This window comes from Megalobrama amblycephala, linkage group LG11 (assembly GCF_018812025.1).
Source record: "Megalobrama amblycephala isolate DHTTF-2021 linkage group LG11, ASM1881202v1, whole genome shotgun sequence".
NCBI classification, from domain to species: domain Eukaryota; kingdom Metazoa; phylum Chordata; class Actinopteri; order Cypriniformes; family Xenocyprididae; genus Megalobrama; species Megalobrama amblycephala.
This window is the reverse complement of record NC_063054.1, coordinates 15,820,806-15,847,117: the sequence shown is the minus strand read 5'-3', so window position 1 is coordinate 15,847,117 and position 26,312 is coordinate 15,820,806. Positions and strand designations below refer to the sequence as shown.

At 35.6% G+C, this 26,312-nt stretch overlaps 1 protein-coding gene across 1 annotated transcript in view; it reads left to right on the top strand.

The window, feature by feature from the left end:
- Window positions 1-25,883, top strand: part of sptlc2b (serine palmitoyltransferase, long chain base subunit 2b) — a 30,771-nt gene extending 4,888 nt beyond the window's left edge. Inside the window, 13 exon segments of the mRNA XM_048206318.1 lie at window positions 3,642-3,836; window positions 4,533-4,687; window positions 7,177-7,325; window positions 8,318-8,442; window positions 10,186-10,279; window positions 10,619-10,724; window positions 11,078-11,297; window positions 11,390-11,516; window positions 22,144-22,279; window positions 22,469-22,544; window positions 22,546-22,572; window positions 22,574-22,600; window positions 24,348-25,883. Of these exon segments, the coding sequence (XP_048062275.1) occupies window positions 3,642-3,836; window positions 4,533-4,687; window positions 7,177-7,325; window positions 8,318-8,442; window positions 10,186-10,279; window positions 10,619-10,724; window positions 11,078-11,297; window positions 11,390-11,516; window positions 22,144-22,279; window positions 22,469-22,544; window positions 22,546-22,572; window positions 22,574-22,600; window positions 24,348-24,464 (1,554 nt within the window). The 3' untranslated portion in view covers window positions 24,465-25,883.
- Window positions 25,884-26,312: the final 429 nt, after the last annotated feature.

Genomic DNA, 26,312 nt, shown 5'->3' with positions numbered 1-26,312 from the left:
GGCTGCATTCACACGGGGCGCCGGCGTTAACGCTTCTCGTTTACTTTGAATGGGTGACGTCATGCGTTGCCGAACTGAATTGTGGGTTCCGTCGCGTCGCTTCACTCGCGTTGCAAGCGGCAGAAGTTGAAGATTTCTCAACTTTTCAAGCGCCAACGCAGGCGTCATCCAATCAGATCGCCCTATGCAAATACCCTAGAGCAGTCGCAGCCAACTGCGTTCGTGCAACACCGGAAAGTAATGTGATTGGCTGTAATCACTATAACGGTCGCGTCAGCACAAGCTTCAGACACGCCCTCCGTCAAGCGTTGACGCTGACGCCCCGTGTGAATGCAGCGTAAGAGTTCTCCTAAATAGCAGTAAAAGTTCTTGGCTAAGAGTTTTCTCTTAAAACCTATTCACAAAGCTGCTGAGACAAACTTTTACTAAGGAATAGACTGAAGTCTTAAGCTAAGTGTAAGGGCGGGGTTGACCTCGTTGTTATGGAGTATGCACACATAAAAATGGTGCCATATTGTTGCCATAAAGGTTTTAAAATGTAGGCTAAGTGTCACTAATTAAACTAGTACAGTTAATTGTCCACCTCTTGGATGTCTGCATCTCAAGAGAATGCAGAATTCATTTACTGTATTCAATCATTTGTAAGTGTGAACTCATAAAAATCATTGCCACCGGTAAATCAGACAATATTTATTTATTTGTTAAAGATTTATTTTTGGCATCTCATCGTAGATTCAAATCTATAAATCAAAATGTATTGCATTTATGAAGAAATGGTTCAGCACCCAAGGTTCTATCACTATTGCCTCATGGTGTACAGAGTCTTTGGGTGGATTAGGACTGTTTGGGATTTGGTCTTAGTGACTTAGGAGTCCTCTTGACTACTCCTAACATTTCACAGACTTAGGAGCTAGTTTAAAGGTGCCCTAGAACTTTTTTTTAAAGGTCCCGTTCTTCGTGATCCCATGTTTCAAACTTTAGTTAGTGTGTAATGTTGTTGTTAGAGTATAAATAAAATCTGTAAAATTTTAAAGCTCAAAGTTCAATGCCAAGCGAGATATTTTATTTAACAGAAGTTGTAGCGTTGCCACATAAGGGGAAGTCAATTATAGCAGAAATTGCCAATAATAATAATACATTGAATATTATCTGTAAATAGCTTTCCCCTGTATGTTGTTTTCTCCCTTATATGTTGTCTGTGTTTGACCCTGCTTTATATTCCCGCGAGATTCCGCTCACGCACCGTCGTCACGTGACGTTACGTCATTACAGCGGGACGTTTACAATGTTTTTTTTTTCTTGATAAGGAACCGGCACGCCGGCGTTGGGAAGCGCGTCTTTTCTGTATACAAACCTTTTTTCACCTTGCCTCGTTTACTGACTGTTTTTTTGCGGTGCTGTTTTTTCGCCATCTCTTGTGGAGTATATTGTTTTTTTTTTACGGATTACTCGCCCAAGAGGACTTTAAACAGTTGGACTGTACCAGTAGGATCCTGCTCTCGGATTGGTTATTTCCCCGGTGAGACTGCTCCTATACAAACTTTTTCGCGCTGGACTCAAGACTTTTCAGACACACACGCACATACACACACATACATTTTTTATCTTGGATGTTTAACGTGGTTTTTTTGGTGGTATACACAGATTGAATTGTAAATACACTTGGGTTTATTGTTGACATCTGTCTCCTGTTGTATTTCCTTTTTGTTCCCTGCTGTTTAAGAGGCGTAAACGTTCCCTTTAGTTAGTGTAACTTCCTGGCCTATTAACTGGAGTGTTACAAAGTTGCCTACATCGAACAGCCAGTTTGGACTACATCCCTCTACTTCCTTCTTTAATGACGTCACTAAACAGTTTTTTGACTAACCTCCGCCCACAGGAATACACAAGAGTTGCGTTTGTAGAGTGTGTTTGTCGCCATGTTGTCGAAACGCTGTTATTTTCATCCCGCAGTCCAATCACCGGGTCTGATTCCGGCTCAAATTGATAGGGTAAAATTAAAGACGTTTACAATAACACTGAGCGCGTGCATCTCCACGTTATGGTAAGAGGCGTGACCTTTCCGGGCAAGGTTCGCTAAGCTGCTGTCGAATCACAACACCGGAACCGCTGGCACAATCAGAACTCGTTACGTATTTCTGAAGGAGGGACTTCATAGAACAAGGAAGTCATCAGCCCGTTTTTATGACAGTGGAAACAGCGGTATACAGATAAGTAAATTATGTGAAAAATACTGTTTTTTTACACGCGAAACATGAACACATGTTATATTGCACACTATAAACACAATCAAAGCTTCAAAAAATCCACGAAAAACGGGACCTTTAAAAGATGTAATATAAGTCTAAGGTGTCCCCTGAATGTGTTTCAGCTCAAAATACCCCATAGATTTTTTTTAATTCATTTTTTTAACTGCCTATTTTGGGGCATAATTAGAAATGAGCCGATTCAGGGTGTGTGGCCCTTTAATTCTCGTGCTCCACGCCCCAAGAGCTCGCGCTTGCCTTAAACAACATAAAAAAAAGTTCACACAGCTAATATAACCCTCAAAATGGATCTTTACAAAGTGTTCGTCATGCAGCATGTCTAATCGCGTAAGTACAGTGTTTATTTTGATGTTTACATTGATTCTGAATGAGTTTGAGGCTGTGCTCCGTGGCTAATGGCTAATGCTACACTGTTGGAGAGATTTATAAAGAATGAAGTTGTGTTTATGCATTATACAGACTGCAAGTGTATACAAATGAAAATAGCGACGGCTCTCTTGTCTCTGTGAATACAGTAATAAACGATGGTAACTTTAACCACATTTAACAGTACATTAGCAACATGCTAACGAAACATTTAGAAAGACAATTTACAAATATCACTAAAAATATCATGTAATTATGGATCATGTCAGTTATTATTGCTCCATCTGCCATTTTTTGCTATTGTCCTTGCTTGCTTACCTAGTCTGATGATTCAGCTCTGCACATCCAGACGTTACTGGCTGCCCTTGTCTAATGCCTTTCATAATGTTGGGAACATGGGCTGGCATATGCAAATATTGGGGGTGTACACCCCGACTGTTACGTAACAGTCGGTGTTATGTTGAGATTCGTCTGTTCTTCTGAGGTCTTTTAAACAAATGAGATTTATATAAGAAGGAGGAAACAATGGAGTTTGAGACTCACTGTATGTCTTTTCCATGTACTGAACTCTTGTTATTTAACTATGCCGAGGTAAATTCAATTTTTGAATCTAGGGCACCTTTAAGCGCTAAAATGCTTTGTGAAATACTCTTAGAGCAAAAATTTAGGACTCCTAAAATTAGGACTGACACGCTCATTATTTTTAAGAGTTTCTCCTAAATCGGCAAGTTAGGAGCTACTTTTAGCCTTAAAATGTTTTCTGAATACGGCCCTTGGTCTCCATTATTTATATACTCCTTCAGTGCTCCACCTACACTGAAATCATTTGTCTGTGATCTAGACTACAGAATATCAAAATAAGTCTACTGTAATCTAATTTTTATCAGATTGGCTGTACTTTAATGTTTTTATGCTGTTGATGTGTGCTTTGAATACAAAGTGGCCCTTATAATTTAAAACAATCAGTTGTTATATGTTTAGATATGTTTTTTTTTTTTTTCCCTACAGAACCATCATGCTTCATGCACTTCACCGCTTTACAACAAGCAATTTGTGGAGTCGTTTGAGGAGACGCCACTACTGGTGGCCGTCCTCACTTACATGGGCTACGGCATCCTTACCATTTTTGGCTATCTGCGAGATTTCCTGAGGGACTGGAAGTTCGAGAAGTGTCATCTGGCCAGAGAGAGAGAACAGCAGAAGGTAAAGTTGAAGATTAAGATTTGGTTTGTTTGTTTATGGTGCTTGCCTTTTTAATAAAAATTGCATTTTTTATTTATTTAGTTTAGTGCAGAATAAGCCATTTCACATAACAGATGTTTAAATAAAGTCAAGACAAAATAATAACTGAATTTACACACATGTCCCTGTTCAAAATGTACACATGATTTTTGTAACCTGGATGTTCAGTGACTGATTTTATGCTTTGTCATAGTTGTTCATGAGTCCCTGTCCATAATTGTTCATGTTTGTCCTGAACAGTTAAACTGAACACTGTTCTTCATAAAAAACCTGCAGGTCCTGCATCTATGTTTGTTTTCCAGCATCTCCTGCATGTTTGACCCATTTCCAGCAGTGATTGGATGATTTTGAGATCAATCTTTTCACACTGAGGACAATTGAGGGACTCATACACAGCTATTACAAAAGTTGTAAACATTGATGCTCAAGAAGGCGATGCAGGCCAAGGGATGTAAACATTTGAACAGTGTAAACTGCCCTTAATTGGTCTTTTGGGAAACATGTAACTATCTTTTGAAGCTTCTAAAGAGCACTACTAAACAAAAGAAATAAGAACTTATGGTCAAAATAAGAACAATTTACCTCAATCACCATGTTCAAAAGTTTACACCTTCAGCTCTTGTTATATATTTTTTTCTTTTGATGCTGTGTTCCCAGGATTTTGTTCCACTGTACCAGGACTTTGAGAACTTCTACACCAGGAATCTATACATGAGGATTAGAGATAACTGGAACAGGCCCATATGCAGTGTCCCTGGAGCCAAGATGGACCTGATGGAGCGGGTCACACCTGACTACAACTGGACCTTTGAGTGAGTGTTAAATTATGCCGACCCCATGATGTGATCCAGTCTACCAGATGCCATCAGAAGACATCTATTTATCTGAAATCTAAAACTAATCAACAGGGTTTTGTACTCTAAACCAGCAACTTTCTCTGATTTCCAAACTAGTCAGCATGAAGAGATGGTAAATATAAGCAGAGTTTATTGAATTATCTTAGTTGCCGTCTTTCTCAGTGCTCAGTCAGACCTCATCTCACCACTACAAATTCGACAAGTGTTATTTTACCAAACCAAAGGCATTGGAAATGACCGCTTCACAACATCTTGCCTTGACGTTAAAAAAAACCTTAAGATGGAGACCGTTCACTTATAATTAATAAAGGCAACACAGAATGTGTAGAAAATTATATAAAAAGATTCAAATGAGTATAAAAACAGAATTATTGGCACCCTTGGTAAATATGAGCAAAGACAGCTGTGAAAATAAATGTGCATCATTTATCCTTTTGATCTTTCACTCAAAAATTCACAAAATTCGAAGCTTTCATTGAAGTAAAACAATTTGGGGGGGGTAACTCACATTATGAAATAAATGTTTTTCTCCAATGCACGTTGGCCACAATTATTGTCACCCCTAGAAATTTTATGAGTAAAATATCTCATATCTGAGATATATCTGAAGTATATTCCCATTCATATTTAAGTTTTTTAGTGCACCAGGGTGACTAGAAGCATGGAATTGTCCAGCCATGACTTCCTGTTCCACAGAATTATAAATATGAGGACACACAAAGGCCAAATTCCCTTAATCATCTTTTATAATGAGTAAAACCTAAGAATATAGTTCTGATGTGCAGAAAAAGATTGTTGAGCTTCACAAAATAGAAAGTGGCTGTAAGAAAATAGCTAAAGCATTATATAGCATTGAAAGCCCCATTTCCAACATCAGGGCAATAATTAAGAAGTTCCAGTCAACTAAAGATGTTACATATCTGCCTGGAAGAGGACGTGTGTCTAAATTGTCCTAATGTGCGGTGAGGAGGAAAGTTTGAGTGGCCAAAGACTCTCCAAGGATCATAACTGGAGAATTGCAGAGATTAGTTGAGTCTTAAGTCTCAGAAATCCTAAAAAAATAATAATAATCAAACGGCACCTACATCCCCACAAGTTGTTCCGGAGGGTTTCAAGAAATATCCTCTGCTCTCATCCAGAAACAATCTCTAGCATATTCAGTTGTCGGACATGGCTGGAACTTCAAACGGGACCTGCTTCTATGGTCAGATGAAACTAAAAAAAGAGCTTTTGCCAGCAAACCCACCAGATGGGTTTGGTGCACACATGGATAAAAGTAGCCCATGCCCACAGTTAAATATACTGCTGGATCTTTAATGTTGTGGGCCTATGTTTCTGCTGGAGGTCTTGGACATCTTGTTCAGATACATGGTATTATGGATTCTATCAAATACCAACAGATAAAAAAATCAAAACCTGACTGCTTCTGCTAGAAATCCAATAATGTACCAGTGTCCTGTTCCATCAGGACAATGATCCAAAACAAACATCAATACCAACACAAAAATGTGTCACTGAGCACAAAATTAAGCTTCTTTGGCCATCCCAGTCCCCTGACTTGAATCCTAAAGAAAATGAGTGGAGTGAATTGAAGAGAAGAAGCACCAACATGGAGCTGGGAATCTGATGGATCTGGAGAGATTCTGCATGAAGGAATGGTCTCTGATCTCTTGTCAGGTGTTCTCCAAACTCATCAGGCATTATAGGTGAAGACTCAGAGCTGTTATCTTGGCAAAAGGAGGTTGCAAAAAGTATTGAATAAAAAGGTGTCAATAATTGTGGCCAACGTGTTTTGGACAAAAACATTTATTTCATAATGCGATTTTTTTTTTTTTTTTTTTTTTTTTTTTTTTTTTTCTCTTCCCCACTTTCAATTCTTTTCCTTCAATGAAAGGTTAGATTTTTGCTAATTGTATTAATTAAAGATCAAAAGGATAAATAATGCTGATTTATTTTTACAGTCATCTTTGATCATATTTACCAAAGGTGCCAATAATTCTGACCACATCTGTATATACTCTTGTGTTCTATATGTTCATTTTATAAATAGGATAGTTCCGGTCCTTGATTATTATGGTTGAGCTGTGTTCGAAGCCATTGTAAATCACAAACATACACCTGTGATCACATTACATCAGTATTACTGCTCCACTGTGTCTGTGAGTTGCATCGTCTGTGTGTTGCTTCGAAACCATTCTGTTTCTTCGCTTTATTTTTCATGAAGCATTATTTTGGTTCTCTTTAGCTATGATAAAGTGACATCCACATTTGGGGGCGGAGCAATGAAGGGAGGGGTGTGTTTGTTTGGTTTGATTTCAGATATCAACATTGTTTCTCAGAAATAGCTTACTGCACCTTTAAAGGTGATGTCTGTCATTTTTATTAGTATTAGAATTAATTAGTATTTTTCAGATGTTCAGGTTATTCCATGTTCTTTCCTGCAGACACACAGGGAAGGTTCTGAAGGATGTTATTAATATGGGCTCGTATAACTACCTGGGCTTTGCTGAAAATTCCGGCACATGTGCTGATGCTGCTTCTGAGTGCACTGTGAAATATGGCGTGGGGGTGAGCAGCACCAGGCAGGAGCTAGGTAATAAATCTCTCTTAATCTTTATAGCCGTTACTTCTCTGGTATAATAAGGGACAAATAATGGTCTGACACTTTTTGGGTAGGTTTTAATAGATTGATCAATTTTAAAGGACCATATGCTTGGTCCTCTTATAATATTACGACTTTGTTCTTAAATTTACGTTGCCATGATAATTTTCTACCCTCTCACTGACCCTTGGAATACTTAATCATATATTCAGTTCTTGTTAGAGTCATTCATCCCATGGGATAAGGATATGCTTTTATGGTGAAATGCTGGAAAAGAAATGTGCAGCACTATGAAAGACTTTCATTTCTTATCAGACCTTTATCATTGTGTCCCTGCAACTTCTTTGGTGGCAGAATGCTAAGAAGCTGATTTTCATCACTTTTTTTTCTTTTAAAAACATGATGCTAAGTTGACTTAAAAAACATTTAACAAATACATTTACATTTAACAAATATATAGGGATAGTTCACCCAAAAATGAAAATTCTGTCATCTACTCACCCTCATGTTGTTCCAAACCTGTATGAATTTCTTTCTTCTGCTGAACACAAAAGAAGATATTTTGAAGAAGATGGGTAACCAAACAATTTATGGGCCACACTGACTTCCATAGTAAGGAAAAAAATACTATGAAAGTCATTTGCGCCCATCAACTGTTTGGTGACCAATATTCTTCAAAATATCTTCTTTGGAACAACTTGAGGGTGAGTAAATGCTGATACAATTTTAATTTTTGGATGAACTATCCCTTTAATAACAAAATTACTCAAAATGTCTATTCTTAGTCTAAACTGTACTAATTTCTGAACAAATGTATGTTTAAATAACAAAAAAATTTTTTTTACATTTATCATAAATGGCCTGTGTGGACTGGGAGTTTTGAATCCAGTGGATTACGATGTCTGCATAATGAATCTTTATAATAATAATAGAGCTGTTTTAATTGTTGCATTATTGAGCTATTTTTTTTTAATCTCTTGCAGGAAATCTTGACAAGCATGATGAGCTGGAGAAGCTGGTGGCCAGGTTTTTAGGGGTGGAGTCATCCATGGTGTTTGGAATGGGCTTTGCTACAAACTCCATGAATATTCCTGCACTCACAGGAAAAGTAAGGGTTTTACTATAAGCTCCAACATTAAATCAAATGGAATGCTAAAAATTTCCTTTTCACATCAAACAAAGTAGGGTGGGAAGGAACAAAGGGGTTTGGCCATTCTGTTTTTGTTCTTTTATTGAGATACTCCCAGTGACCATATCTGTTCCATGACAGATTTCTTTGGCTCACACTGGTAATTTGTCATAACATGTTATTGAAAGCCTTTATGCTTTAGAATGTGTACACACATTCCTGGTTTCATTCACAAAACATTTGATTAACATTCCAACTTGTCCTGCCAAATACAATATTAAACAACATTTTTCCCCATCTGGAAATCCTGTTAAATCATGATAAGAACTACTTCAGTGAGCTTTAAAAGTACACAATAATTTTCAAATCTAGGATTCAAAATGTAATTTTAAAGAAGAAAATATATTAAAGAGTATCATTATGATGTTATATATATATATATATATATATATATATATATATATATATATATATATATATATATATATATATATATATATATATATATATATATATATATATAAGAAGGTTCAGCTCTATTTCTGGGTCACTAATCAAATAAGCAATTTCCTTTGGACTGAACATAAGGCAATATACATAAGAGCTTGAAGAACTTTAAAAAGATTCAGTAATTTTCAGAACGCAAAACTTCCAAAAGGGCCATTTATTGAAAAACTAGTTGTAAAACTCTGAAATTTAGCTATTTTTTTGTTAGAAACCTGAATATATTAACACATGACTGTCCACGTTTACATGTCAGTGATGCTTATTCTGTGTTCAGAAACTTGACTCGTCTTGTCATTGTAAAGTAATGAGGAAGTACAGATACCATTATTCCTAAACACCAGAAGAACTAATAAGATTAAAGGTATAAGTTTTGGCCCTGTTAAAAACTGTTAAACAAAACGGCATGCATTTTGTTGTAGAACATTGTTTTGGTTGTGCTTCAGCTATGGGTGACTGTGCGGATGAATATGGATCTTTCTCTTAACTAAAAAAAAAGAGAGAGAGAGAGATTATCCTACTCCTCATAAAACATTCACTACTAGGCTTAAGAGATATAACCAGTTTAGTTGAAAAGGATCTCAAGCGGACTTTACTGCAGCTGCACCCATTAATAGATACGGTACTTCCTTGAAAATAAATTCCAGCACAGCTTTACAAGAACCATAATCAAATGATGCTTCACAATAGACAATGCTTAATGAACTCCATTAGCTCCATTAGCCGAGAGCGACATATAATAATTTATCTGTTCAATAAAATACCTTACTAACCTGTTGAGTAATAAAAACACCATCTCCACTTTCTTCCAATTTCTCGCAAAAACTATCCTGTCTGGTCTAAAATATAAACACTTATAATAGGCTTACCATAGTGAATCAGGGTAACAAAAAATGTTTTGGATGAAGGATTGATAATGTATTGAATGTGGTGAATTTTGAACAAAAAAGTTACAAAAAAGTGTACCTTTAAGTATGTCATACCTTGTGCTGCTACCGGTTGTGTGTAGCACCTGCATCTCTGCATATCCTTCTGAAGAATCCCAGTTCACTATCATTTGAGTTAAAAAAGGGTGAAAAATGGTCATGTGAAATGTTTCTTTTTATCTCTTCAACTCAGCATTGTGGACTTCAGCCAACCGCTTTAGTATTATTTAATGTGTATTCTTGCTTTTCATTCAAATGAATGTGTGTGTGTGTGTGTGTTTGTGTGTTTTAGGGCTGTCTGGTCTTAAGTGATGAGCTCAATCATACCTCTCTGGTTCTGGGTGCCCGTCTCTCTGGCTCTACCATCCGCGTATTCAAACACAACAGTAAGTTCTTGCTAATTTTTTGTCAACACTGAAAGTAAAAGCGCTATCCAAAAAATTAGAGCCAAATTAGACAATATTTGATGTTTAATATACAGGATTGTGGACCAATGTGAATTCACAGTGGGCACTCCCTCATTACTGAACACTTTTGGTTGTGGAAAAAATTATTTGTAGGTGATAAATGTACCTGTGAATAGGCATTTTGCAATAAGTGAACGTCTGAGGAAAAAAGCAATAAAATGATGCCTTACTTTGTTTTGTAAACTGCTCGCTAAAAGAACAGCATCTGCAGGTTGAGATGCATGGTCATAAATACTAATTTTTAACCATTAATTTCAGATATGCAAAGTCTGGAGAAGTTGCTTCGGGATGCTATTGTGCATGGCCAACCTCGAACACACCGGCCCTGGAAGAAGATCCTCATCCTTGTTGAGGGAATTTACAGGTACAGCAGAAGTCTTTTGCATCCATTCACTCTGTATACTCGTCTTTTCAGACTTTAGCAGTAAACTGATGTGGTTTGTGCAAAGGGAGGCTGGTTTGCATACCTTTTTCTGGTTTAGAGGAAGGCCATTACAATCAAAGAACTCCTAGAGGCAAGGAATAATAATAATGATATATTTACTGGGACAATATAAAAATAAAGCTGAAATGTAAATAAGAGTATACTTCAAAATATGGTGTATACTTCCTGGCTATCAAATAGTTTAAAACCACAAAATCATAAAGACTTTTTCACATATTGCAATAACTATCAATGGGTATACATTAATATTGGATCTGCATTCTTCTTTTTAGCATGGAGGGCTCAATTGTGCGACTTCCTGAGGTCATTGCCCTAAAGAAAAAGTACAAAGCTTACCTTTACCTGGATGAGGCCCACAGTATTGGGGCACTAGGACCAAGAGGCAGAGGTGTGGTCGACTACTTTGGCCTGGATCCATCTGACGTTGACATCATGATGGGCACTTTCACCAAGAGCTTTGGTGCTGCTGGAGGGTACATCGGAGGAAAGAAGGTTTGTTGCCAATTTAGCTGTCATTTCAAATTCCAAAGTTTATAAAGGGTGTAATGAATAATTCTCACTCTTTTGTATTTGTTTGTTTATAGGAGCTGATCGATTACCTCCGTTTACACTCTCACAGTGCAGTTTATGCTACCTCAATGTCCCCACCAGTCACCCAGCAGATTATCACTTCTATGAAGTGCATTATGGGAGAGGATGGCACCACATTAGGTGAGTTTAGAATTTTATTGTAGATCAGTTCTAATAAATATTACTTGGTTGGAATAATCTTTATGTGGCTTACATTCAAAATAATATGTGTAGGGTAATACCTAATATAGTAGTAATAGTAATAGTGTAATTGTACATTTAAAGAGTTTATAATGTAAAAAAAAAAAGAGCCACAAGATGGCAGCATTAACTCACTTTACACTGTTGAAAAATTCAGTGTCCAATTATGTAACCAGCGCCCAGTTGTTCAAAAAGTTTAATCTGGATCAGAATAATCTAGATGTGGAAATCCCATGTTTTGCTATCCAGGATCAGGTAATCCATCTTTTTTTGGTGCTGGTTTGTATTGGATTGGATCACCCTGATCCAGATGCACACCTTTTCAGATTACCATATCTGGAGTAACATTGCTCCAAATGTGGTTATATTTCATACTAGCTACAGGGTTCCTACGCGGTTTGGAAAAGTATGGAAAAGTCTGGAATTTGATTTGAGTAATTTCCAGGTCTGGAAAAGTATGGAAAAAAGAAATCAGAGTATGGAAAAATATTTGTGTTTCCAGACTATTGTCTCTATTCAGTTTTTTAATTTATTATACCTGCAAACTAGACACTTGCATAAGCGAAATTAGCTCTTTTGAATCAAAATACATAATTTATGTGAATCGTGTAGATCCGAAGAGATTTTTTTCAGGGCGAGTGCGTGTCTCAGGATTCTCACAAGAATCGAAAATGGGCTACTTTCCCATAGACTGGAGTGAGTCGTGATCTTTCTTGGTGCTCTGTGGCGTGACAGATCGCTGTAGCGCTCGTGAACCGACCATCTCTTCTGCTTTACTAGTTACAGCACAAAATAAACATGATTGAACATCCAAAGGTATGTTGAAAGATAAAGTACAACTTACTGAATTCTGTATCACATGCAATCGATCAATCATTGTTTCAACTGCAGAAAGGCATCAATAAAACAGCAGTAAAAATATCACATTTAGCCTACCTCAGAAAAGCCGTTCAATGGCCAAAAACTCATTATTCAGCTACAAAAATGAACTTCAAGAGGAGTATTTTGCTAAATATATGCACTATAGGCTATTGCATATTCATTGTATTTGTACTTAACATGTGCTTCGATATTAAATGTATAAATCTGTTTCATGACAGCCACCATTTAAATGTTTAGGCCTAAATAAAAAAAAAAAGAGTAGAAAAATAATTGTCATTAAAAATTTAACTTATAAATAAACTTCCTTATGTGTAATTTAGCCTATATGAAAGTAGCTTGCAAATCAGTTTTAACCTAATATTATAATGATGTACCAGCTGTGGTTCCTTGTATAATTTACAGCATTAGTTGAGAGAATTTTTTTTTCTTTGAGGAAATTTGCCATGTACTTGACCTGATATGCCCCAAATGAATCAATATTGAATCGAAGGTAATCAAATCAAAATCAAATCGCAAGCTTCTGAATCAAAATCGCATTCAATTGTGAAATTTGTGTCAATTCTCAGCCCTACTGTCAATAATTTATTAATATTTTTATTTATTTTTTATTTTTTTTACTTGAAGCAAATGTTGGTTTTCCCATTTATGTTCTTGTCAGAGTGCACCAGAATGCTTCATTTACATGTTAAAATCACAAAAATCTTCTCCTGGGGGAGGATGCCCCCAGACCCCCCTACACATCACTTTTTACACCTCTTTTTACTTTGCAGATGTTTATAAACTTATGAATTTCGAAAATATTATGGAAACTGATACTGCGCTTGTGTAGGCTACTCGTACTCGTAGGCTACTCTATACAAATGTTTTGATACCAACAAATACTGACAACAGAACAGAATGGATAAATCAGAGAAGGATATCTATGAAGTAAATGTGTCGAATTATTAAAATGTTAAACAAATTAAATAATTACGCCTATGTAGCGAGTGGTATGGTCAGAAAGGGAAACAAAGTCACTACCCTTTTAAACAGGGAATATATTAGTACTTGTAGATTAATCCGCAACAGAAGTCACACAGGAACGTAGTTTTAAGAAGAGAAGGGCCTAGACGTGAATACTAAATACAAAACTTTATTTCAACAATCAAACACTGATTTAAAAATCACTAAAAGACTGTAAGACCCCTACTACAAACATGAAGCAGAGAAAACATAGAAAAGGAGACCGAGGCTTACCAATGGCAGAAAATCGTTTGGAAGGAGGTCTGGAAATTTGAGTCTGGAAAAGTATGGAATTTTGAAATGGAAAATGTGTAGGAACCCTGTAGCTATGTAAAGTACAACAGGTAGAAGAATCAATGTGGGTCACTTTAAGTGTTTTTATTTAAAGAGAAAGAAAACCACATAAACAAACAAACAAACATCCTCTTTCTTTCCATCCTCTTTCCTTTAAACAATCAGACTGCTATGGAGGTGATGGGGAAAAAATATGCAATGAGAGAAAAATTATATATTTTAATGCTTTTGCATTATCTCACAAAAGTTTTCTGTTCCCCCAAGAAACTTTGTGCTCATTTGCAAAGAGCACAAACATTTTGAGAGTGAACGCAATGTTTCTTAAGAGAGCGCAAAACCATTAAAATTAATTTTAAAATTTTTATAATTTTAAAATTTAATTTCTCATATTTTTTCTCCCATCACCATGTCCCTTTAAAAAATATACATGCATTAAGGGATGCGATTGTTAGAAACTACTTTTAACTGGTTCACATCCAACTAATTGCATGCCAGATCTAAGTTTAAGATAGAATATTAAAAAGATTTAAAACAAAATGATAGTAATTATAAAATTTTTACAACATTAAATCAATTAAAATAAAAAATATATTTAGTGTCCATTTTATCATTCTGGTACTTTTTTTTAAAGCTGCAGTAGGTAACTTTTATAAAATGTTTTTTTTTTTACATATTTGTTAAACCTGTCATTATGTCCTGACAGTAGAATATGAGACGGATAATCTGTAAAAAAAATCAAGCTCCTCTGGCTCCTCCCAGTGGTCCTATTGCCATTTGCAGAAATACACCGCTCCCGGTAACAACCAGTCAGAGCCAGGAGGAGTGTCTTAGCAGTGTCAATCAAGCTCGTGTGCGCTGATCACACCCCTCTCATGCACAGCGCCAGCGCGTACAGGTGTTCAAATTCAAGATTACCGGTGTGCTGCAGCTTTGCCTATGGCGGACAAACAATCCAAACTGCCAATTCCTCGAGTGGCACCTGCTCATAAAATAAAGATGGGTAAAGGGAAAAAGACCGATGACGATGATAAAAATAGCCAATAAGAAAGAATTAGATAGAGCCCGAAATAAAACAAGGGTAAATATCGGAGCGGCTTTTCCGAGGTGGAGGGAGCTACGTGTCCTGAAAGGATTAAAAACCGATGCAGAGTTAGCCACATTTCTGCTTGACAAGTAAGTATCCCTGCTTGATTTGTTTCATTTTTTAAGAACTACACAACTAAGATAATTTCAAAACAGGCCTGCCCGTCCCCTGCCTGATGCTCCGCGCACACCACGGCTTCCTCTTCTCCCTGCCCGTTGACTCCTCGAAGTCGCTGTGGGTGTGAATTCCTCGTCGGAGCCCATTGACTCAGTGTCAAAACTCTAGCCGCATAACATACAGATAAAATGTCACGCACTGTGCAAAGCAACTATTGAAACCTACTAATTCACTGGCTTGTCATGTTGCTGAAATAATGTACTAGCAAACCTTATTTAGCATTACATATCGATAGAATAATTACTTGCATACTGTAACGTTAGTTACCGTTATATTATCTTACTAGCTATTTATTACTTATAGAAATAGTGCAACGTCATATAGTTACATTACATGTATTGCAAAATACATAATGTTTTGAGGACCAAGTTTGTAGGCAAAGTATGGGCAGGACCATAGTCAATGTAAATCATATTGTTGATGTTTCGTCCATACCAGTGAATGTGCCATAACTGTTTATCCACCGTCATCGGTGGCCCTGCTTGCTTACTAGCCTGCGCGTTCACGGCAGGCTCCGTTGTGATGGGGGAGGAGCTGTGGAGGGAAATTTTCAGGCTAAGTCAACGTTTTCTAAAAACTCCCTACTGCAGCTTTAAGCTAACAGAGGATGGTTTGTTTTGTAATATACAGAAAAACACACAAGAATGTACACAGGTGAACAGCATGTGAGCCAAAGTACATCATGCAACAGTGTTTGTTATATTATAAATAACCACAACTCTTTAAATCCAATATAAGGCATGTGCGAACAAATGATTAACAAAATATTCACATGTTAAGAGCATACAAAAAGTACTGGTGGAACAAATTAATTGGCTGGGCCCAGTAAGTAAAGGTAATCTGATCGGATTTCGGCTATCGGATTGGATCAAATCTTGAAAATGGGTTGTTCAAAAGAAAAAAAGGATTCTGAAATCAGATTAGATCACAAAATCCAATCTTGATTTTGATCTGGATAAAATCATCAGTTGTGTTGCTTTTTAAAACTTTTTAGTAAGATCGGGATACCTTTGATCCAAACAATTTGGATTATACTGATCCCATCAGAAGGGTGGATTTCAGGAACAAAAATGAAATAAAACTTTAAAACTAGTCAAAAAATACAACATTTTTATCATGTTTTTATATATATATATATATATATATATATATACACGATTAGTTTAACTTTTAAAGTAATAAATTAGGCTACAAAGGCTACAAGACATTAGGCTACAAATTAAGCCTTTCGGTAACCTACCGTAAAGTAAAAAAGAGATTTTTGTGTCATAAAATAATACCCAAACAGCTGTAAATATTAGCTGTTTGAATACTATATTAGCACAATCATAAGATTGATCAAAAGAACCAGTCAAAAGTTCTTTGCAAGCAAACGCAAAGTTTCAAGGGTGGACGCTATGTGGAATTTTTCTGAGAGAACGCAAAAAATATTGAAATGCCCAATGAGTTGCATCAATTTACTTGAATTCCTAGAACTGCATGAAAATTTCCACTGTTGAAAAGTGCTAATTATCAGCAGTCACGCAAACTTTTTGAGTTTTGGGTTTGTTTAGGAAAAGTAAACTCGATGAATCTGCGCTTGGTTACACATGCTAACTTCATCTCTGCTGACAGTTTGAGGCAGCAAACTCAGTTTCACCCCTGATTGATTTAGCAGGGCGTTCGTTTGGATAACAACATCTATACCCCAAACATGCACACACACCCCATCTGGAAACTCTTCAAGCCCTTGAGAGGCTTTAATGTGAGAGAAAGAGAGGTGAGCTTTCCTCTCTGTGGGATAATGGATGCTGATGGAACCTTGAAGACTTAGTGAGTCCCTTCACTGCTAGGGCAGTATTGTTCTTAAATGTATTGGAGAGGACTTATGATATATTTATGTGGAGGGAAAGATTTATGAGGATTCTCAGCAGAGAACCTTGAAGAAACAACTCGTCTTCAGCTGATTTCTGTAGATCACAGCACTAGTAACACCAAAGACATGGGTTCAATTCCCAGGGAACACACATACTAATAAAATTTTTCTTTCTTTTATCGATTATAAACAGAAAGTTAGGAAAGAGTGCTAACTTCATAATCACTGAAGCTGTCAATCACTTCAAAACTCCTCTTATCATTGAAGCATACGAAACTGCATAATGAATTATGCAGTTAAATGACTAGCTCACCAGACGAGATTGAGTTCACGAGAACGAGACGAGATTTTTACACAGTATTTTTAAGAAATCCTCAATGATGAAATACATGACTAGAAAAAATAGTTTGCAGGTGCATTTGAAATGTTTTAACTAAATCATCTTCGTAATGAATGTCATTTAAGTTCTACTTTCCAAATATGAAATATCATATGCAGTAAAAGACAACAATATTATACTTTAGAACATGATTTATGAGTCTTCTCCTAACTGAAGTCCTTTCCACAACTTGATCATAGAAATAAAAACGGCATGAATAAAAATGAATAACACAGTTTTCTCTTAGTCTTAAGTGCAAATAATAATTGCAACCAATTAAAGTACTCTCTAAATATTCAAAGTGCAACATAGAGACCAAAATTTTCTTCAAGCATGATAGAGAGCTAAGGTAGCTTTCATATTGGGAGATATTTGCATGCATTAGGGATCCACGTTTCAATGCATGTTCGCGTCTTACTTGCACTTTCGCGATTCGTGCATTCTATGAATAGGGAGTGACAGTGCTGAGCACGCATTCTACAAGATAAGAAATTTGTCAGACGTTTAGGTTCTGTTGTGCAACGAATCCTCCGCCATGGTTAGGTCAGTCATCTCATCACTTACTCTAGTCACATGATCAGTGATTCCTGCTGCACTACGTACGACTCTGCAGCTCGTGCTAAATAGGATTGAAGCGACCATTATCCAACTGAATTAAATGGTTTTTATTTTTTAAAAAAGAACAAAATTGACAGTGGAGGCATAATGTAAATGGGTATAATGTGAATATGCGGTGGCATATTCTATCCTAATTTCACCCTCGCACTCTGTCATGGCAATATCGTGAGACAGCTTTTCACCTCGACAAGAAATCTTGTCACACTTTAATATTGTGGCATGAGATCTCAATACACCCCTAATAGGGGTGTGACGAGACGGGTATCTCACGAGACGACGAGACGAGACTCGAGATTGAGTTCACACACGGCGAAATACATGACTAGAAAAAATATTCTGCAGGTGTATTTGAAATGTTTTAACTAATCATCTTGTAATCAGTGTCATTTCAGTTCTACTTTCTAAGTATGAATTATCATATGCAGTAAAAGACAACAATACTCAAGTACTGTAAAAGGTTTTGCCACTAACTCAACTGAATGGCTTCTCTTCTGTATGATTTCAGTCTCTTCAGACCTTACTGTACATGATTTATGAGCTTCTACAACTTTTGACCCACTAACTGAACCCCTTTCCACAACTGATCATAGAAATAAAACAGTATAAATGAAAATGTTAACACTTTACAATAAGGTCTCATTTATTAACATTAATGTATTAACCAACATCAACTAATAATGAGCAATATATTTGCTACAGTATTTATTAATCTTTGTTTGTTAGTTGATAAAAATAGTCATTCATTGTTAGTTCATGATAGAGATCTCGTCACACCCCTAACCCCTAATGATTAGGTAATCACGGCAGCTGTAATTGAGAGATGAGATTGAGAATTTTTCCAATTAATTGTGCAGCCCTGTAGTAAAACCTGTTCATCATATCACTATGGAAGCCCGTTTCCGCCACAAAACAAAACAAAACAAAAAAAAAAAGCCACAAAAAAAACCGATGAATTGCGACTTTTTATCTCAGAATTCTGACTTTTTAATAACTCACAATTGCGAGTTATAAAGTCAGAATTCTGAGATATAAAGTCGCAATTGCGTGATAAAAAGTCAGAATTCTGAGATATAAAGTCGCAATTGCGTGATAAAAAGTCAGAATTCTGAGATATAAAGTCGCAATTGCGAGTTATAAAGTCAGAATTCTGAGATATAAAGTCGCAATTGCGAGTTATAAAGTCAGAATTCTGAGATATAAAGTCGCAATTGCGTGATAAAAAGTCAGAATTGCGACTTTATATCTCAGAATTCTGACTTTTTCTCACTACTGTGAAACGTTATTTCTCACAGTTCTTACTTTGCTTGCGTTTCCTTTCATTGCGACTGACCATCAGGATTACTGTTTTGTTATTATTATACATTAAATAGACAATCAGGATTGCTGCTTTGTTATTATTATACATAAAATAGAGGACATCATAAAGGATTATTTTTAGCGCCGATTTACCAATAAAGAAATATTTATTTTACTGGAGGAGACATAAAGATTAGTCTCCGGACATATGCATTATGCAGGAATATGCATATAGAATGTTTCCACGGTAACCTTGTACACAGCGTTTCAAGGAGAAAAAACAGCTTTTACTGCCATCTAGTGGGCTTAATACTAAAACAACCAATACCTATCATGTTTCATTAACTTTGCAACTCAAGGGTAGAATCATGCAATTCTGCAAATTACAGTCGAGGTATTTGGGCAATAAAAGTTGTTTTTAACAGAATGGATACACTAATGAATTTTACACAATAATAACAATATAATAATAATCATAATAAGAAGAATCAGCTGTGGCGGAGGCGCAATAAATCAGACAAAGCTGAAGTGGCACATTTTATACACCAACAGCTTCAGACTTCACGGCAGCACGGCTATCGTTGGATGCACTGTTACAGACAGAGATACTGACCATCAGTTAATTGCGAGAAAAAAAGTCAGAATTCTGACTTTTTATCACTCAATTGCGACTTTATATCTCAGAATTCTGACTTTATAACTCGCAATTGCGACTTTATATCTCAGAATTCTGACTTTTTATCACGCAATTGCGACTTTATATCTCAGAATTCTGACTTTATCACGCAATTGCGACTTTATATCTCAGAATTCTGACTTTATAACTCGCAATTGCGACTTTATATCTCAGAATTCTGACTTTTTATCACGCAATTGCGACTTTATATCTCAGAATTCTGACTTTATCACGCAATTGCGACTTTATATCTCAGAATTCTGACTTTATAACTCGCAATTGCGACTTTATATCTCAGAATTCTGACTTTTTATCACGCAATTGCGACTTTATATCTCAGAATTCTGACTTTATCACGCAATTGCGACTTTATATCTCAGAATTCTGACTTTATAACTCGCAATTGCGACTTTATATCTCGCAATTCTGACTTTATATCACGCAATTGCGACTTTATATCTCAGAATTCTGACTTTTTATCACGCAATTGCGAGATATAAACTCGCAATTACGAGTTATAAAGTCAGAATTCTGAGATAAAAAGTCGCAATTCATCTTTTCTTTTTTTTTTTTTCTTTTTTTTAGTGGCGGAAACGGGCTTCCATATATCACCGCGCAACCATAGAGAATAAATTTTAAAGTCAACATGAAACAAAAATTATCATGGTCTTTTATGGTCTGTTGTGATGTTTGTCTGAGTGAAATGGGTGGCTCGTGGAGTGGATTGACTGTAAATGTAAACTTTATTACCCAGTGCTCGTGTCAAGAAGAGATGTTGTTGCAGAGCACATTAATGTTTTTGATTAAAGATTACAAGGACACATTTTAGTTTGATTTGTAATAAATACTAAAACATTCCATGAAAAAAGAAAAGTAGGTTACACTTTATTCAGTTGCTGTAGTTACATTGTAATTACTTAAATAAGTACTGAGTACTATTAATTAACTACATGTACTTACTCTAGAGTTACAGATAGGGTTTGGTTTAGGGTTACTTGTAATTATGCATAATTTACTGTAATTACCATTGTAAGTACATGTAAAGTGTTAGCGAAAAGTATTTTGATTTCATGGTGATTTTAACTTTACACGTCAGCTTCTACTGGAAGAATGGAACTTAATTTACTAATAAAATACCTTTTGAATACTGTTGAAACAGTTGTTCCATTGTGGTTTAGGATCAAGACTAAGTATATATTTCTAAAATTTACGAGCAACAGAAATAATTCACAAGATTCAGATTGAGCTGAATTTAAAAAGCTTCAGACTAACTCGGTCACTGTTATTTTGCCAAGTAATACATGTTCCTGGATCAACATATTTTGTTGATCCTGGAACAACATTCTTGTCTGCAAATTTAATCCTAATCATATCCCTAGCCCTAAACCGAACCCTACCCATAACTTATCCCTTAAATCAGAGGGAAATAATTGGTTAATAACTTTGATGTAGAAGCACCTAACCATGGTTGTAAGCCTAAACTCGACATAAGCTTTAAACTTGTCCCTCATTTCTGATTGGTTGATTGGAATGTTGTTCCAGGATCAAAAAAAGATGTTGATCAAGGAACATTTTGTACTTGCTGAAATCAAATTCACCCATTTCCTTGTAGCTGCTGTAGGTTGAGTTGAACAGTTTTCTCTTCAAGCCTCTACCAATATTCTCAATCCTGAATATTGTGAGAGAGCTTTCCTTTTTCAGGAGCCCCTCACAATGAATGGAATGTCAAACAAGTGAAAACTAATACTGGAGAGTATATCTCTACCTCTCCCCAGAGGATCATTCTGCAGTGTTCAAAGTGGATTTGAATTCCTTTGGCTTCAGATAAAACAGCCTCCCCATTTTCATTTGCCATGTGCTGGTATGGAACCTGTGGAGGTAGCATGTTTGCAATTTAGCTTTTCATCGTTCCTGTTGGATATGAATAATGTATGAATGATGCAATAAAAATGTCAAAAGCCCTGCTTTGTTTTTGTTTTTTTTTTTTGTTGTTGTTTTTTTGTTGTTGTTTTTTTTTTGGGCCAGGTGAAAGTTGTAAGGCTGAGCACTTAGAAATGTAACTGCACAGCTCTCTCTCTCTCTTAACAAGCTGCTCAATTTGAGCTATTATTCATGTCCATGCTACAAAAAGTGTGGGATGAGTTACACACTGAAATTTACTTATGATATGAAGTATGAGCAATAGTAAGCACTCAGCCAACCAAGCACCATCAATGAATAAATAGCAAGGACACAATGTCTTGGAAAAGGTCAGAAGCTGGGTTTCAACCAGTGATAATTATTTGTATTTTCTTTTTTATGCAGGTCAGGAAAGACTTTGTCAGTTGTCAGAAAACACAACCTACTTTCGCAGGAGATTACATGAGATGGGCTTTATCATCTATGGGAACAATGACTCCCCTGTTGTACCCTTGATGCTTTACATGCCAGCTAAAATCGGGTCAGTGTCACTTTTTGTTCAACTGAATCATGGCTATTGTATTTGATAAGATGCTAGCTAGAAGATGAAACAGTTTTTTTTTTAAATGATTTTTTAAAATAATTTCTACTTGATTCCATCTTTACAGGATGCAATTTTATGCTGTGTGTGTGTGTTTTAATTGATTTATTTTGTATGTATGTTTTTCAGAGCATTTGGGCGGGAGATGCTGAAGAGGAACATTGGGACAGTGGTGGTTGGGTTCCCCGCCACACCCATCATTGAAGTCCCGAGCACGCTTCTGTGTTTCTGCCAGCCCACACGAGAGAGATGCTCGACACAGTGAGTATCACATGAACACTAATAAAATAATAATTGCAAAAATAATGACAAAAAAAGTCTTAATTTTCTTTAATATAATTTCTTTTTCATTTTGATTTTGGGACAAGTTAATATCCTGAGATGTTCTTGATTGGTTTCATTAGATTGCATCAATGTGATGCATCAATCTGTTTGTGTTAGGCAAATGGAAAGAAGAGAACATGCAAAAGATGAAAATACCTTCTTGTTGGCTTTCTTTTTTAACTTACAAACTAGTTCTTAACTTTATGTATTGGCTCTCATAAACAGTGTTAATTTTGAAAAAATTTGATTTAGTTTGCCATTTAATTGTCATATTTTAGACATCTGAATTGTTTTAGTTCTAGTCAGCTAAATATCAAAAAGATTTAGTCGACTAAAATCTAACTGTCAGTAAATAAACAAAAATAAGAACAAATAAATAAATATAATAGAACTAGAATATAATAGAAATAAACAGTGCTTAAAGTTTGTCAGGTAGGTCTAACAGTAGTATTCAGGTAAGAAATACTTCCTACAGAAATTGAATAAAGTAATCAAATGTAAAATAACAGTGCATAGTCTTCCTCATATAAACCCTTATTAAAGCTTCTAAAGTTACTCAGACAAGAGAAGTTAGTGATTTTCTCTATTTCTTTTGTTTAAATTAACATTAAGGGCACAGACAGCAGCAGATTTATTAGGCTACTGTCACTTTAAGAACTAATGCATGGATTCCAGTGACACACATTTGATTTTCTTCCCTACTGTTTACGTTCACTTAAGACATAACCGACTGTTATGAATACTCGCCATAACGTGTGTATTTGTCCTCAAGCGCGATAAGATGCAAAAGAGAACACAATTCAGCACTTGTATGCTGTTCAGAGTCTGCTTTCTGTGTATGCACATTTCCCTTTCATGTCTTGTGCTTGAATTCGCTTTAATGTTTAAATTTGCAAAACACGTGAAAATGCATGATAAACTTTTTGTCAATTTCTTCAAAGGGCCATTGTGCAGTTCTTTATTGTTGAGCCCTGTATTGTATTGCAACTTTCTTTGTTTTCCCAGAGATTTTCGCTCCACACGGTTTACAAATGGTCTTTTTGTTCCTTGACATCACATGTGAAACTTATCCATATGTCTCTTTTTCTCTTTCTCACAAGATGTTGACATTTTTAAATGTTTTATAAGACATGCAGCAAGTGTATGTTAAGCCGCCGGATAGATCAGTATGTTCATTCAAATGTGCCCATCTAACCTCCCTACCACACAGATTCATTGTGATTGAATCTCTTCCCAAATCGTCCTCTCCCTAACATTTCCTGTTTTGTTCTTATTCATTGACGAAAAGGTAAATCGATTTTTTTTTTTCATCAAAAACTGTTTTTTATTTAGTTATCGTCTCATTTTCGTCAGGAAAAAAATGTTGACAAAAACTGATGAAAATAATTTGTCAACGAAATCAGCACTCCTCGTGAAGGCACTTTATCCAAGATCTGTCCTTATTCAACTCCATTGCTAATGTTTTCAAACCACATGAAGCAGCAGAGATCGCAAATCATTCATCTGTGAAACTCTGACTCACCTCACAGTCCACTAGAGTACATAAACATTAAAGGAATAATTTACCCCAAAAATAAACATTCTGTCACCTTTTAGCAGTTACTCATCATGTTTTATCAAACCCTCCATGCCAAACATTTATTCAAGTGTTAATAACCCCAGTGTCTCTTCTTTACTCTCTCAGGCTTTAAATGCCATCAGTGAAGTTGGGGATCTTCTCCAGCTGAAATACTCAAGAAAAAACAGGCCCGGGAGTGAAGGAACTGACTGTTTTTCATATCTGGAGAGCCACCAGGACTAGCACTTTCTCACGATGGTCTGATTGTGTCTTTCTTCCACCCCAGAGCCACATATTTTTCCTGTTTGTCTGTTTCATGTCTAACTTATTCAGCATTTTCATGTTGATTCATTTCAGTGGACACTCATTGAAGCCCACTAATTGACCAAATTTCAAGTCTTACCTCTGGGTTCAGTAAAGAATATTCATTTCATTGTGCAATATCAACTTTATAGAGACTTGACGTCCCTGTGTTCAGCATCAGAAATGACCCAGGATAAAAAGTGAATGCTTTGGTGTCGGGACTAACATATATGTGCATTAGCATTTTGATCAAACTTCAACACAGTATAAAAACACATCAGAGTATACAAAATCATTTTCTGATATTTTATAAAAAATATTATCAGCGTTTTTGTCTTGTTTGCCATTAAAAATATCTAAAACAAGTAGATATTACTTGAATTAAAGATATTACTCAGAATTAAAGATAAATATATATATATATTCTCCATTGGCATATTGTTTTTTTTCCTGTGTAAAGAAAAAATGTGTAAGATTTTTAAACTTAATTCGAGACATGAATATTATCTGAAAAGTTTTGATTTAAATTAGACTTTAATAAAAGGAAAATTAACTATAATGCTAGAAAACAAGACAGAAATCCTGATTATGAAAATGACTTTTGCAGTGTACAGAAAAACAGCGACCAAAAAATTAAACAGAAATGACACCTTTTATGTATGAGGTGTTTTTCTACATCTGTCATCATTTAATGAGAAATAAGCTTTAAAATTATATATAAACATGAGAAATCTACTTCAGAAGGAGAGAATTTATTATAGCTAAACAGTAGATAAGAATGTGACTTTTCATATCCATATAAATATATCTATAAAAATATTGACACATATTTATTAATACATTGCAGTGTATCTGCATTTATCATATCATACTAACTTTGGTCTTTTTGGTCTCCAAATCTTAATCTTTTTCAAAATGCTAATTTCATTGCATAGGTGACTTAAGCAATGTCTTAATGAACTTACACAGAGGAATACTAACATTCTCTGTTTAGTTTTTATCAAAGCTTTCTATTATGGAAAACTATGATGTTTTATCTTAATTTGAGTTGTGGTACTTTCTACAAATAGGGTACAGTTTCGTGTCCCTTATCTGTATCCTCCTAATTTGCCCCCTAGTTTTGATTTAACCAATTATTGAGAACATATTTTTGGGAACATATTTTTAACATATAACATGGCCACGATTTACTAAAAACAGAGAACAATTTATTATATCGTTTGCATGATTTACTGGGAACGAAATGGTAAAATGTGCTGACATGGGAACAAATTGTTCATTTGTAGACACAATTTACATATTTTTTTCCCACAATTTGTGTGGGGCTTCATAGCTTCTAGAGAGATTTTTTTTTTTATATATATATATATATAATATTGTATTGCTAGAAAATAACAAATCGGAACAAATTGAAATATTAAACTGTTTTCAGACATATTCCAAATTTTGGTAATAGGCTTAAAAACTGCCTTTCACTGACCATCTGTAAAAAGGGGTTTTTTGTTTTGTTTTTTTGTTTTGTTTTTTAAAGAGTTTCTGGCCACTATTTGTACTCTATTTGTGGAAAGTGCCTTTATGTCTTACTTGAATATGTTACGGTTTGCATTTCTCGCGATTACTGCTTGATATCTTAGCCAGGGCATTTCAAAAAAGAAATCTTCATTAAGCCAACAGAAATAGGCTGACATTGTTCATTCAACATTTCATTGTCTGTTTGTTAACAGACAGCAGTGAAAAGATGTTCATGTTGATTTTGAGTTGCTATTTTAACATGAAGAGCTAAAGTAA